This window comes from Lampris incognitus, chromosome 4, assembly GCF_029633865.1.
Source record: "Lampris incognitus isolate fLamInc1 chromosome 4, fLamInc1.hap2, whole genome shotgun sequence".
NCBI lineage: Eukaryota > Metazoa > Chordata > Actinopteri > Lampriformes > Lampridae > Lampris > Lampris incognitus.
Genome location: NC_079214.1, coordinates 12,897,193 through 12,912,526, shown reverse-complemented (window position 1 = coordinate 12,912,526; position 15,334 = coordinate 12,897,193). Strand labels below are relative to the sequence as shown.

At 44.2% G+C, this 15,334-nt stretch overlaps 1 protein-coding gene across 1 annotated transcript in view; it reads left to right on the top strand.

Annotated features, from left to right (window-relative positions):
- tpp2 (tripeptidyl peptidase 2) overlaps window positions 1-14,958 on the top strand; it is a 28,772-nt gene extending 13,814 nt beyond the window's left edge. The window contains exons 19-28 of the mRNA XM_056278172.1: window positions 764-860; window positions 954-1,091; window positions 1,345-1,589; window positions 2,716-2,794; window positions 7,516-7,667; window positions 7,771-7,867; window positions 8,009-8,139; window positions 8,965-9,214; window positions 9,437-9,556; window positions 9,824-14,958. Of these exons, the coding sequence (XP_056134147.1) occupies window positions 764-860; window positions 954-1,091; window positions 1,345-1,589; window positions 2,716-2,794; window positions 7,516-7,667; window positions 7,771-7,867; window positions 8,009-8,139; window positions 8,965-9,214; window positions 9,437-9,556; window positions 9,824-9,913 (1,399 nt within the window). The 3' untranslated portion in view covers window positions 9,914-14,958. The remainder of the gene's footprint in view (window positions 1-763; window positions 861-953; window positions 1,092-1,344; window positions 1,590-2,715; window positions 2,795-7,515; window positions 7,668-7,770; window positions 7,868-8,008; window positions 8,140-8,964; window positions 9,215-9,436; window positions 9,557-9,823) is intronic.
- Window positions 14,959-15,334: the final 376 nt, after the last annotated feature.

Sequence of the window (15,334 nt, the reverse complement as noted above, 5' to 3'; positions counted from 1 at the left end):
ATAGTGCATCTTGGTGCCATCTCTTCCCCAGGTAAACGACTCGCGCGCACCTGGCTGTCCACATGATGTAAAAGAAAATGTGATTCATCAGACCATGCCACCTTCTTCTAATGTTCCATGGTCCAGTTCTGATGCTCTCATGCCCATTGTAGGCGCTTTCGGCGGTGGACAGGTCAGCATGGGCACTCTGACTGGTCTGCGGCTACGCAGCCCCATACGCAGCAAGCTACGATGCACTGTGTGTTCTGACGCCTGTCTATCATAGCCAGCATTAACTTTTTCAGCAGTTTTAGCTACAGTAGCTCTTCTGTGCGATCCGACCAGATGAGCTAGCCTTCGCTCCCTGCAGGCATCAATCAGCCTTGGGTGCCCATGGCGCTGTTGCTGGTTCACAAGTTGTCCTTCCTTGGACCACTTTTCGTAGGTACTGACCACTGAATATCAGGAATACCCAGAAGACATGCCGTTTTGGAGATGCTCTGACCCAGCTGTCTAACCATCACAATTTGGCCTTTGTCAGTCTTGCTCAAATCCTGATGCTTACCCATTTTTCTTGCTTCCAACACATCCACTTCAAGAACTGACTGTTCACTTGCTGCCCAATATATCCCACCCCTTGACAGGTGCCATCGTAACGAGATGTTATTCACTTACCTGTCAGTGGTTTTAATGTTTTGCCTGATTGGTGTACACACATATATATGAAAATGCAATCTGATCACAGTTAAGTTCTGAAAAAAGTATTGTGTACTTGTTGTTATAGGCCTGTTAGTTCGAAGATAAAAGCCCTGGGAGTGAGGGACGTTCTCCCTAATAACAGACAAATCTACGAGATCATTCTCACCTACAGCTTCCACCAGGTACTGTCACCAACTGGTCAACACCAAGTACAATAAGAAAATGCCAAGTTTTTGGTGTGCGTGTGTGTAATCTCCCTCTGCTCTACCCCGCAGCCCAAGAGTGGAGAAGTTACTCCCAGTTGTCCTATGCTCTGTGAGCTGCTCTATGAGTCCGAGTTTGACAGTCAGCTATGGATGCTGTTTGACCAAAACAAGAAACTGCTGGGCTCAGGAGATGCCTACCCCCACCAGGTAGTACACCCTGCTTCTGTCCTTGCCCACCATGTGCACACCCACTAATATGACAGTGCACCTAAAAGTCTAGATTATGTGTCCTCTCCATCAACAGTTGGTACTTTTGTTGAAAGGTGTGTGTGTGTGTGTGTGTGTGTGTGTGTGTGTGTGTGTGTGTGTGTGTGTGTGTGAGTGTGAGTGTGAGTGAGTGTGAGATTTCTTCGTGGAGATTTTGTGACCTAACCCCTTCTCTCCGTATCCTCTCCGATAGTATTCTCTGAAGCTGGAAAAGGGTGACTACACGGTGCGTCTGCAGATACGCCACGAGCAGTCCTGCGAGCTGGAACGCCTGAAGGACCTGCCGTTTGTTGTCTCACATCGCTTGTCCACCACACTGAGTCTAGACATCTATGACACACACCGCGCTGCTCTCTTGGCCAAGAAAAAGGCCAACTTCATCACTCTGTCCCCGGGGGCCACACAACCCTTCTATATCACAGCTTTACCAGATGATAAGTGAGTGCGCAGTTGACTTGAAGTAAATAAAATGAAAAAAAGATGTAGGATCTCATAGCAAGAGTAATCCTCTCTGATGTACTGTTCAATGCAAATGCATCCTACTCCTACTGCTATTACTGCTTTTGGCTGCTCCTGTTAGGGGTCGCCACTGCGGATCATCCGTTTCCATTTCTTCCTGTCGTCTGCATCCATGAGTTTGAAAAGGCCGATTAATTTTGATGAGAATTTATCAACATGATTTGATTGTAGTGCTGATAACTTTGCTTGATTCAGTATGAGAGAATCTGAAGAGTCCTGTCAGTGATTGTTATATTACTTCAGGCACTAATAGGATGGAAAAACTAGTCACTAGAAAAACTAGCTGTGAGATGCAGCACAATTCTTGGCCTGTAAACCAAAGACACTTTAAGCTTAGAATCCACTCCCAAAAAGACACAGTGGTGTAGTATCTACTACTACTACTACTTTCAGCTGCTCCCATTAGAGGTCACTACAGCAGATCATCCGTCTCCATCTCTTTCTGTCCTCTGTATCTTCCTCTGTCACACCAGCCACCTGCATGTCCTCTCTCACCACATCCATAAATCTCTTTGGCCTTCCTCTTTTCCTCTTCCCTGGCAGCTCCATATTCATCATCCTTCTCCTAAAATACCCAGCATCTCTCCTTCACACATGTCCAAGCCATCTCAATCTTGCCTCTCTTGCTTTGTCTCCAACCGTCCAACCTGAGTTGTCCCTCTAATATACTTGTTCCTAATCCTGTCCTTCTTCATCACTCTCAATGAAAATCCTAGCATCTTCAACTCTGCCACCTCCAGCTTCGCCTCCTGTCTTTTCATCAGTGCTACTGTCTCCAAACCATACAACATAGCTGGTCGCTCTACCATCTTGTAAACCTTCCCTTTAACTCTTGCTGGTACCCTTATATACATTGGTATAGTATCAAATCTGTAATATGTGTCAAACAAACTATCTGTAAGAGAGGTGAGCTTTGATTAGATTAAGATTCCAAGAGGCTGCTGCTATGCTGCATAGTCCCTCAAGTATCAAAAACCGATAATAAATCAAATAATGCAGTAGCTCATTCTTAACCCTTTCTTTTCTTGTTTCCTCCACTTTCCAGGATCCCTAAAGGAACGTGTCCTGGATGCTATCTGACAGGCTCTCTGATTGTCCCCAAGAGTGAATATGGCAAGAAAGCAGTGAGTTGCACCTCTTGTTAAAGGCTTCCAGCTTTTTCCATACTAAGAAACTTACAACTTTTCACCATTAAGACTTCAACTGGAGTTACTGGATTTGCTAGTATGTTGCTTGCCTTTTTTTTTCTTTTTCTTTTTTTTTGCCTTCTGTATAATCAATATGTGTAGCTTTCCTCTTTTGTTGCCAGTGATACTTCTGTAGTTCTTAAAACAGAATTAAGCATATCGCATGAGCCCCATCAAATGTTGTCACTCTTGTCAGTAATTTTATGATGATTGAATCTTTTGATGACAGAGCAGATCCGAAAATGGTATTTCTTAATGGTATGTTTTCATTTTCAAACATGGTTACATCATCATGACTCTATATTCAGTCAGGCTCTGACATTTTCTGCCTCTGGTATGAGGAGTCAGTATTGGTGTTATAGCCTTTACTATGACTGAAAACCAGCAAATTATTCATTTGAAATCATGAAACAACGAGCATAGGAAAATATATATATTTAATTACATATCAAGTTGGGTGGCGCAGTGGTTAGTGCAGTCGACTCAGCAAGAAGGTCCTGGGTTCAAGCCCTGGGGTAGTCCAACCTTGGGGGTCGTCCCCGGGTTGTCCTCTGTGTGGAGTTTGCATGTTCTCCCCGTGTTTGCATGGGTTTCCTCCGAGGGCTTCGGTTTACTCCCACAGTCCAAAGACATGTAGGTCAGTTGAATCGACTGTACTAAAGTCCCTAGGTATGTATGTGTGTGTGTGTGTGTTGGCCCTGTGTGATGGCCTGGCGGCCTGTCCAGGGTGTCTCCCCGCCTGCCGCCCAATGACTGCTGGAATAGGCTCCAGCATCCCCGCGACCCTGAGAGCAGGATAAGCGGTTTGGATAATGGATGGATGGATGAATATCAAGTCTTCAAATTGAAATGAACAAAACCAGTGGGAGAATTATCATTGCAGGAAATAAGGACAGTCAATATTTGTTCCTCACTGTTTATCTCATGGGGTGAAATGTGTGTCAAAAAACTAGGGAGCAGGAAAGTGAAGTGTTGCTTCAAAGGTTTTTATTGGAAAAAAAAAGCTTTTAAAAAGTCTTCAGACATTCGTTCCATTACAACATCTGCAATGGAAAATCTTGTAGTTTACTTCATTGATTCCAGATATCCCCAAGGGCTGCATGGGCTGATTCTTTTTATTTTTTATGCTTCTGAAAGACTGCAGGGGTGCCGTTACACCAGACATTCGAAATATTTGAAGAGTCAACACTTATTTGATTTATTTAATTTGTTTTTTGTACCTCATCTGTACTTGGTGGCGCTACCCCCAATTAAGTGAATTCAGTTCCAAGCTTTTGCCATTCAACACTTAAACTTGCTTTCAAGCATCCAGTTAAAGCCATTTCTCTGCAATGTTTTCTTTTTTAACCTGTTAAATTTGCATCGGACAATTTGCAAAGGCCTTGAGGTCGGGTATATAATTGGAGATGGTATTGGGGCATCTCAAAGAGGAAACTTCACTTTGAATGTGGTGGTTATTTTTTTTGTTTTTGATGCCGATCAGTTGTCTTTTAATGACCTCTGAGCAGAGTTGCAGCACTTGACCCTAGTGGCAGAGTGAATGGGGGGGGGGGTAATGGATGTTAGTTACACTTGTGGCGGGAGTAAGGAAGGGTTACTGCCGTGGAAAGACAGAACTACCTTCAGGTTGTCTTTCATTCTCTGTTAATATTCCGTTGCCTACCAACACGGGGATCGCTGGTTTGAATCCCCGCGTTACCTTCGGCTTGGTCGGGCGTCCCTACAGACACAATTGGCTGTGTCTGTGGGTGGGAAGCTGGATGTGGGTATGTTTCCTAGTCGCTGCACTAGCACCTCCTGTGGTCGGTCGGGGCGCCTGTTCGGGGGGAGGGGGAACTGGGGAGAATAGCGTGATTCTCCCACGTGTTACGTCTCCCTGGCGAAACTCCTCACTGTCAGGTGAAAAGAAGCGGCTGGCGAGTCCACATGTATTGGAGGAGACATGTGGTAGTCTGCAGCCCTCCGTGGGTCAGTAGAGGGGGTAGAGCAGCGACCGGGATGTTTCGGAAGAGTGGGGTAATTGGCCAGGTATAATTGGGGAGAAAAAAGGGGGGGGAACAAACTATATATATATATATATATATATATATATATATATATATATATATATACATATTCAAAAGGAGTACGTGGGGAAAATCTTAGCCAGTAGACATGTCATGACTTGAAGAAGACACCGCTGGTCAACATGGTAACCCTGTTTAATTATGAAAAGGGCAGGTTGATAGATTCATACCCAGCTGGCAGGATGAAAGATAGCTGAAAAAAAAAAGAGAGAGAATCCTTTTGGTATGTTTGTATTTTCTCTTCCTTACTGTGTGTTATTCTGACCACCAGGGGCAGGCCTCAGCAAAACGACAAGGAAAGTTTAAAAAGGTACTGGATGAGCTAGAATCACTTTTCAACACAGAGCGTCCAATGCTCTCCCACCACCTGGCTTTACAAGGGACATGGGAAATAGCCTGTGCCTCACATCTATTTTCACCTTGGAAGCAGATAGGATTTGTATAAATTATACATAATATATAAATTATCTACATTTATAATCTAAGTGCATGTCACTCTAAAGAGCTGTATTGGAGCATATATTTAAAATGATAATCAAATCAGATCAAAATATTTGCAAGATCCATGTGGTTTCAGGTATGTTTTTTTTTTTTCTGGTGGTCAGCAAAATGGCAGAAATGTAGTACAGACAGCTGGCAACAGTTCACAAAGGTATACTGCCATTATTTTGGCATAGGAAAACACATATGAAAGCAGCTGTAAGATTTTAAAGTGCTGTGCTCCGACAGATTAAGTTCCCTTCCTATACAGTGCATCCGGAAAGTATTCACACCCCTTCACTTTCCCCACATTTTGTTATGTTACAGCCTTATTCCAAAAAGGATTAAATTATTTTTTTCTCATCGATCTACATACAATACCCCATAATGACAAAGTGAAAAAGGTTTTGTAGAAATTTTTGCAAATTTATTAAAAATAAAAAATTGAAATATTGCATGTATATAAGTATTCACACCCTTTGCTATGACACTCACAATTGAGCTCAGGTTCATCCTGTTTCCACTGATCATCCTTGAGATGTTTCTACATCTTGATTGGAGTCCACCTCTAGTAAATTCAATTGATCGGACATGATTTGGAAAGGCACACACCTGTCTATATAAGGTCCCACTGTTGACAGTGCATGTCAGAGCAGAAACCAAGCCATGAAGTCAAAGGAATTGTCTGTGGACCTCCGAGACAGGATTGTATCGAGGCACAGATCTGGGGAAGGGTACAAAAAAAATGTCTACAGCTTTGAAGGTCCCGAAGAGCACAGTGGTCTCCATTATTCCTAAATGGAAGAAGTTTGGATCCACCAGGACTCTTCCTAGAGCTGGCTGCCCAGCCAAACTGAGCAATCGGGGGAGAAGGGCCTTGGTCAGGAAGGTGACCAAGAACCCAATGGTCACTCTGACAGAGCTCCAGCATTCCTCTGTGGAGATGGGAGAACCTTCCAGAAGGACAAACGTCTCTGCAGCACTTCACCAATCAGGCCTCTATGGTAGAGTGGCCAGACAGAAGCCTTTGTTCAGTAAAAGGCACATGACAGCCTGCTTGGAGTTTGCCAGAAAGCACCTAAAGGACTCTCAGACCATGAGAAACAAGATTCCCCGGTCTGATGAAACCAAGATTGAACTCTTTGGCCTGAATGCCAAACGTCATGTCTGGAGAAACCCAGGCACCTCTCATCACCTTGCTAATACCATCCCTACAGTGAAGCATGGTGGTGGCAGCATCATGCTGTGGGGATGTTTTTCAGCAGCAGGAACTGGGAGACTAGTCAGGATCGAGGGAAAGATGAATGGAGCAAAGTACAGAGAGATCCTTGATGAAAACCTGCTCCAGAGCGCTCAGGACCTCAGACTGGGGCGAAGGTTTACCTTTCAACACAACAATGACCCTAAGCACACAGCCAAGACAACAAAGGAGTGGCTTCGGGACAAGTCTGTGAATGTCCTTGAGTGGCCCAGCCAGAGCCCAGACTTGAACCCCATTGAACATCTCTGGAAAGACCTGAAAATAGCTGTGCAGCGACGCTCCCCATCTAACCTTACAGAGCTCGAGAGGATCTGCAGAGAAAAATGGGAGAAATACCCCAAATATAGGTGTGCCAAGCTTGTAGCTTCATACCCAAGAAGACTTGAGGCTGTAATCGCTGCCAAGGGTGCCTCAACCAAGTACTGAGTAAAGGGTGTGAATACTTATGTACATGCAATATTTCAGTTTTTTATTTTTAATAAATGTGCTAAAATTTCTACAAAACCTTTTTCGCTTTGTCATTATGGGGTATTTATTGTATGTAGATTGATGAGAGAAAAAAAAGGAATTTAATCCATTTTGGAATAAGGCTGTAACATAACAAAATGTGGGGAAAGTGAAGGGGTGTGAATACTTTCCGGATGCACTGTATGTATAGCAGGACACTGTTCTTAACTGACGTAGAGGGAGTTGACTGAAAGGGACCATGTTGTGGAAAGGGCATATTCATATCGAATATGACAACGGTAGAAAGGGGGGGAATTGGGATGCTGGTTCAGAGCAGTTAAAAAGCTCCTGGGTAGTTTTTCCTTAGCGTTTTTGAGTGAACCATTTCCTGTGTGTTCGTCTAGGATATCGTGCCTGTCGTCTACCACCTAATCCCCGCACCGAACAAGGCCAAGAATGGAGGAAAGGAGAAGGACAAAGAAGGGGAGAAGGAGAGAGACGTGAAGGAGGAGTTCACAGAGGCCTTGAGAGACTTGAAGATCCAATGGATGACCAAGTGTGCATTTTTTTTTCTCATCTTATTTTGCCGTTGTGACTCGTTTTGACTCTCTTTTCGTCTTTAATCCTCCATCACCCACATGTCATCCCTTGTGGTGCAGGTTGGACACCACCTCTCTCTATGAGGAATTGAAAGAACACTACTCATCTTACCTTCCTCTGCATGTGCAGAGACTACACCAGCTGGACTCAGAAAAGGTAAACAGAGGGGAGAGAGTTTTGCCAGGATTTGAACAAATGCCTGCATGGTGCCCACATGGTTCCACAGAGAGGACATAGCAGCTTGACTATCTCTGGGTGAAACGCCCTTCCTCATACACATGTGCCATCTGTCTCCAGGAGCGTTCAAAACGTCTAGAAGAGATCGTCTCGGTGGCTGACGTAGTCATATCCCATGTCGACCAGACAGCCCTGGCTGTCTACCTCTCCATGAAGACTGACCCTCGACCAGAAGCAGCCTCCATCAAGAGGTACAAAACACAGAATGTTAACATTGGAAAATTGGTTAATAATTTACAAAGTGCTTTGCTAAATGCAAAAAAGTGAACTACGAGGCAGGCAGTTGAAAACTGCATTTCTCCGCCTGTGTTTGGTGCACTTTTTCTGTCAGAGAGAGAGAGGAAGAGAGCTGGCTCCGCCCCTCGGCTCGCACTTGACAGGCTCCGAGCGAGAGAGATCTCTCTTCCTGATTGGCAATAGTGAAAATGCATCTTAGACAAATACTTGAATTTTATTATTGCAAATTAGAAATGGAGTTGGTGAGATAAAAGGCGCAAAAAAGTTTCTTGTTCTTCTTTGGGCTTGTTCCCTGTTTCCTGGGGGTCACCACAGCGGATTTGATATTTTCCATCGGTACCCCGTGAGGGCACAGCACCGATGGCGGTCGTTGTTAACCCGGGCAAGAAAACACTTTTGTAGCCTAAATAAATAAGAAATGTATTTTCTTAATTTCTCCAATACCATTAGCAGAACCGTTAACGTCGGAGCTTATCAATACTGCGGTCTTTAAAAATTAGCTCCGGTGCCCGTTTAATACCGGGTTTCAGTACCCATCCCTAGTGCTGATGGTGAAAAAATTACAAATTAGATTCAGACTGTAAAAAATGGGAATTATCCTTTGACCGAGTAAAAGGCAGAGGATGGCACCATTTCAACTCTTTTAGCTTCAGTAAATCTTCCCAACATTTCATGGTCACACACACACACACACACAGACACACCACACACACTGGTATTCTGAAACACGACTGGAGCCCTGGGCCTGAATCCTGCTCGTTTTAACCTCTCTGTTCCAGTGACATGGATAAGCAGAAGTCGTCTCTGATAGACGCACTGTGTAGGAAAGGCTGTGCTTTGGCTGACCAGCTCACACTGCCCTCCGCCGCTCAAGACGGTGCTGGTGTTGTGGAATCTGGACCGGTGTCTGCGGAGGGGGCGGGTGAACAGGTGGGCAGCAGTTCTGATGACCCGCAAAAGTCCTGGGCCGAAGTCCTCACAGATACTTTCTGGGAGGTTCAGAAGTGGGCAGAGCTGACAGACTCCAAGGTGAGGCAAATCATGCGTGCACTGATTTAAATAAAATAAAATGACGAGTCTAAAATTGATTCGGGGTTTTGGCACACGATACAATTAAACTTAAATTTACAAAACCGTTCTGATATTAATGTCAACACCATCTGCCTGTACATGGAAGAGGTAAAGCGGTACTGTGTACAGTAAATGTGTAGCTTAGCTTGTTGACGGTCTTGTCTCCCCTTCCCGGTTCAGGTCTTGGCATTTTCCTACAAACACGCTCTGGCAAACAAAATGTATGGCCGAGCCTTGAAATTTGCCTCCAAGATAGTAGAGGACAAGCCCAGCAAAGACAACATGAAAAACTGCATTCAGGTATGAGACTGGTGATGGCTGATGTTGTTCTCTCTAACCAGAAGAAGATAAGTTGTATGTGTGCTTGCTATGTCTTTAGCCTGTTTTGTTATGGTTATAAGCATATACCCTTACAAGACCATGCCGATTGTATATTTTTTGTTTTTAACTACATGATGCTGTAGCTTTTTTTGTTTTACATATAAATGGTCACTAACACTTGTAATGTCAGCAGTAGAGCTGGTGTGATTTTTCTGTTGTGTTGACTTAACTTCTTGTCATTTTCAGCTGATGCGGCACCTCGGATGGACGCACTGTGCCAACTTATCTGAGAACTGGCTCCCGATCATGTACCCTGTAGAATACACGCCGTTCTAGACATGAACAGAGACAACACACACACATTCAACAGAGCAACACGTCCATACCAGGGCCACGCTTGGACACTCAAATATCATCTCCCTCAGGGTCACATGGTCCATCCATTTTAGTGGGTTTTTTTTTTTTTTTTAAATAATAATAATCGGCAGTAATTTCGAAGCCTCGGTAAGCAGGGGATGCTACATTAACACAGGAGCTGAGGGTGCATTGCCCTGGCATGGGTGCACTAAGGGCAACGGATAGACAGCACCACTACCACCGCTTTTTAACCTGTGGTGAAGCATCTCTCTCGTTGAGGCATTGGTCCCTTCTATGATGACAGGCCCCCTCATTAACGGGGCAAAGGTGCTTGCTGAACCTGTTGAGAATCAAGACACTCGTCCATCACGGCCGTGTCAGTTAACAAGGTCTCAATCCATTTGAAGTCCGTAATCACCTTAAAGCAACGAATTGGATTGTTTCCTTTTTGTTGAAATTTTACTTTTTTTTAATGTGTGTGTGTCTGGAACTCTGTCAAAGAGCATTTAAATGGTTCTGATTTTTAAAGTGTAAGTCATTTAGTCACTGCTTTATCAGTCAGGTTTCCTTCGTTTTGCCATGATTAAAACTGAACGTGTCCCCATCTACTCATATACATACCTAGCTATTCAGAGTCCGCATCTCATTTATGTCAATGACTCAATTATATGAGATATACTGTACCGAGGGCCAGTACTCACTCTAGGGATGCCTCCCAAGTCTGTGTGACCCCAACCCCCCCCCCCTTTAAAAAGATACTTTCACTTGTTTCTTCTCAAAACCTTTTATTTTTTAACACACCTTACAAGAACACAATGCTGCACAATGTCTTAAGATAAGATGTTCGTTATTAATCCCCTTGGGGAAATTGGTCCTGTGCATTTAACCCATCCCAACACACACCGTGCTGTCAAGGTCTTGACAGAACCTGTGAGGTTACACAGCTTTTGCTGCTTCTGATGTTCTCTTTTAGTCCAGACCTGACTAAAAGTGAGATGTGGGCTAAACTAGAACTTAAAAAAATAGATTTTTCTTTTACGTTGAGCTGACTCGGACATTAGTCAGATGGTAACGTTTAGCCTTATCGGTCTTGGGAGTCAGAGCTAGAATATGTTGTCTCAGAACACACACGATGTTGAGGTGCCTTTCTACCAGTGCGGAAAGTTGAATCAGTTCATCTGGACACAACGTTTAGTGGGAGAAACATTTCACCACTCGTGCAGTTGACTTCGTCAGGCTCAACTGACTGCAGGTATCCCCCAACCTTATAAACAGCACAGTTGAATAACTGAAACCAATGATTGGTTTCATATACAGATAAGTTACAATGGCCATGTGTATTATTCACAGGGGATTGGGGAATAGTTGCAATCACAGCATTGTAAGATGGTGACAGATGTACCCCCCCAGTTCAGGGATGGTTGTTCCCTCTTCACATAGATGGCCTCTTTGAATTTTGACTCTTTGTTCAAATCAGCATTCCTCCCTATCAAGGATGTGCACATCCTCATCCCCTTAAAGAGTGGCCACTGGCCTGTAGTTGGGTGTAGACTGTGGAGTCCTGGTCTGACGTGTTAGCTCTCCTGTGTTGTTCCATTCTCTTGGCCAGCGTCTGTTTGGTTTCCCTAATGTACAAGTCACAGCAATCCTCCTGGCACTTAACAGCGTACACTATATTGCTGTGTTTGTGCCAGGGGACGCGATCCTTGGGGTGGACCAACTTCTGGTGCAGTGTGTTTTGGGGTTGCTTTCAAACCCCAAATCTCAAATTTGAGTGGTGTATTTGGAAAATACACCTCTCAACTTTTCTGCCACTCCTGCCACATACGGAGTCACCACTGGTTTACGCTTAGACAGTTGTTGTCCTTCTCTTGTCTTCGATCGGCTGGAGCACTGTTTGGGCATCTTCCTGGCTTTGATAAACGCCCAGTTAGGATAACCACACTTAACCAGGGCCTGTTTAATATGGGCTTTCTCCCCTTCCCTAGCCGCTGTGCCGGTGGTGACATTGTCAGCTCGGTGGTACAGCATCCTGATGACTCCTAGTTTGTGCTCCAGTGGATGATGGGAGTCAAACCTTAAGTACTGATCAGTATGTGTTGGTTTACAGTAAACATCAACAATCAAATGTCCCCAATCACCAATTACAATTTCACAGTCCAAGTCTAAATCCATAGTGTATCCATAGTAATGTGATGTTCTTTACCACCTACCAACGTGTTAAGTTTAGATGCCAGAAACTTAAGAGATGTTATAGGTCACTGAGTGAATCATACAAACAATAGGCCGAACTGGCACATCCTGTTTATGTATCTTAGGTAGACCACAAAGACTAGGTGTAGCGTCCCCTGGGTATAATCTATGGTACAAAATTCTGTCGATAGCATTGTCCTGTTCTAACAGCTTCAGACAATCACCTTTTTCATGTAACCATTGCCTGGATCTTGTTTCAGGGGCTCATCAGTAGTTGGTGTGATTGAAAACATTCCCCAATCTTCTGTGAATAGTACACATGGCCGTTGTAACTCTGGTTAATGGTCACGCCTATTTGCATATGAAACCGATCGTTGGTTTCGGTCATTATTGTTTATAAGGGTGGGAATACCTGCAGTCAGTTGAGACTGACGAAGTCACCTGGATGAGTGATGAAATATTTCTCCCACTAAGCGTTGTGTCCAGATGAACTGATTCACCTTTCTGTGATTTCCTAACCTGGATTATTGAGCATACAGACGGGGTGGGGGGTAGGTAGGTAGGTGTTGTCCCTAAAGAAGCAGTAGAATCCCCATGCAAGGATGTCCCCTATCAACAGTGCAATCTCCATTGCCCCATCATTTCACCCATTAGCCTTTGGCGTTGGGAGTGGTTTCAGAGGGAGTCTCAGCATTGTGACGTGTCCGTGCACTGTATGCCAGGCATCGGTGACTGACCAAAAGACAAGCCATGCGGGCAAAGAGCAAGACAGCTAAGCTGCAGCTACTTTGCCGCCGCTTGACTTCAGCCTGCTTCCAATAGAGTTGGAGCCACCAGCTAACGCTGCTGAGTATGCCTGATGGGGTTACTGAAGCCACAGTTTTGACCACACACACATTACAGACCTCACTTTGTAAGCTGAATGGAAGGGTTGTGGCTGTGTTTGGGTATGGTGGGTAAGTGTGTTCGAAACGGATTTCACTGCGAAATGCTGTGTCAGTATTAAGATTTATTTCTGTGCAACGTTTGAAATGTTGAAAGCGTATACGATGACAAAGTAATGTAGGAAAGCGTATCATAAACACATAAAATTATACAGAGGCAATATAAGTGTATAAAAAAATATTCTCATTGATGTATTTTGCATATATGCATGTCTTCTAGGCTATAAGGAAGATTAGCTTCATGCGAAAGCTTATTTAAGTTTGTTTTATTTGAAAGACATTTAATGCCCGAGGAAGATTCTGATTGAACTCATGTTTTTCATGGGCGTGTGTTTGTTTGTGAACGGGCTGTGTATACTTGTGAGCATAGTTGTGGAAATGAATTTGTCCTCACCACCGAAGTGAAAGTGTCAAGTCTGTTGGCCACGAGCGTTTTCTTTTTCTTTTGGTGAAGCCTGTTTTGTTGTTGTTTTTCCCCCCATCAACAAAATGTCTGTGGTTCTGGAAGACTTCAGGGTTTCTAAGTAGGAGGAAAGACGCATTATTTACATCACAAATTCAAACCCTGACTGCTGTTATGACAGCAGATACCAGCTGTTTGTTATCGTGACGCCATTTATTTTAAAGAACAACGCCGTTACGTACAAGTTGGGGTTGATGAAGCTGAACCGAACTAAAGGGGAAGTCTGCGCAGCTTCCTGTTCATCCTTAATTCCCTAATTCCTCCAGGTGACTTGTGAAATCAAAAATACACCCAAATGATTGAGGGTTACAAACCATCTTGGAAAATATTATTGTGGCTCTGTTATAGGGTAGGGTACAGTTTGTTTTTCTGGCGTGACTTGTCCTCTCAGAGAGCAAATTAATGGCGGCCACCGAGCAGTGGCCTACATCCTGTGGCCTTGAGAATTTTTGGCATGACAGAACCACAGTCAGTGGTCTTTTCCAGGATGTCGGTACACCGGCAGGCACACGGGGAGTTAGTTTTAGGTTTAAACAAACAGCGCCTATGTTAATTCTGAAATGACACCAGAGGTGCCCTTTCCCACCTCTGTCATCGGAACAAAACTATGACGGCGTCTGTCCATGGCAGGGCGATGTTGGATTCCTCCAGTACGCTCGAAACTAGAATCTGGTCTGGCGGCTAACATCACAGCTTTACTCAGACTATGTGTGTTGGTGGGCTTTTCCCTCCTTCTAGTGGGTAGCTCTGTAGGTACACACCGCAGAATAGTGGAATTGCCCCCTAGCCACTTTGGAGTGCAGGTGGAGCTGTTGCCACATGGCCTGCAAACTTCCCAGTTGAACACAGCTTCCTTTTTGGTGCCGGTCTGATTCGGCTCTTCAGCAGACCGTTGGTGCGCAGCCCTCTACAGCTCCAAATCTTTATATCGTTGGTTATTTAGAGTAACGGTTACCTCTTTTCCTGCTCCATCCCTTTTGATTCTCCTCTCTTTTCGTCTTCTCTTCACGCTCAGACTTTTATTTCGAGCCCAAATTGCATTCAGGGTTCAAGCTGTCTGTTGCCAATGATAAATTCCTCCGAAAATGGCCTTAACTTTAACCACAGGACTGTACCGTCCATTTGAAGCACCGAGGATGGGTTCACATATCTATTGCTCTCACTCCGACGGTGTCAGAGAACTGCAGAAATATATCTGGATGTCTATTTATATTCACAATAGTAAATCCTAGTAAAATGCCAACATTTTAAAAGAATGCTGTATTTGAGTTTGTATGTACGTAGTATTATTTTATAGTTACTCTTCCTCCTGACGTATGGAAAAGAACCATAGTTACCATCGCACTATTTTGTGGACACACAACGTGTATCAGAAATGTCACCGATGCAAGGAAAACGACACTGAATAAAATGATTTGAATGAATTCACCTACACTGTGGTCGTAGTCTGTCGTTCTGCTCAACGGCAAGATTGAAACCAGACCCTAATGAGCAATGAGTGGTCTGGGATGCGTTACAGTTTGTGTTGCATCTATGGCCCTCATCCCACTCCCCCTGGAAACTTGTCCTTCATCACAGGTTCTACATTTTCTTCATGCATCTTATAAATGTGGCCTGCTTACGCAAAAGTATATCCACCACAGATTACATAAGATCACTAGAAACTGTTTGCTTGTTCCACTCTGGTCACTGACCCACTTCTTCCGCACTTCATAGACTCTTAGTAAGAGAGTGAGGGTCTAAGGCCAGGATGTTGTGTTGCTGTAAAGCCCCCTAAGGCAACTTCGTAATTTGTGATAT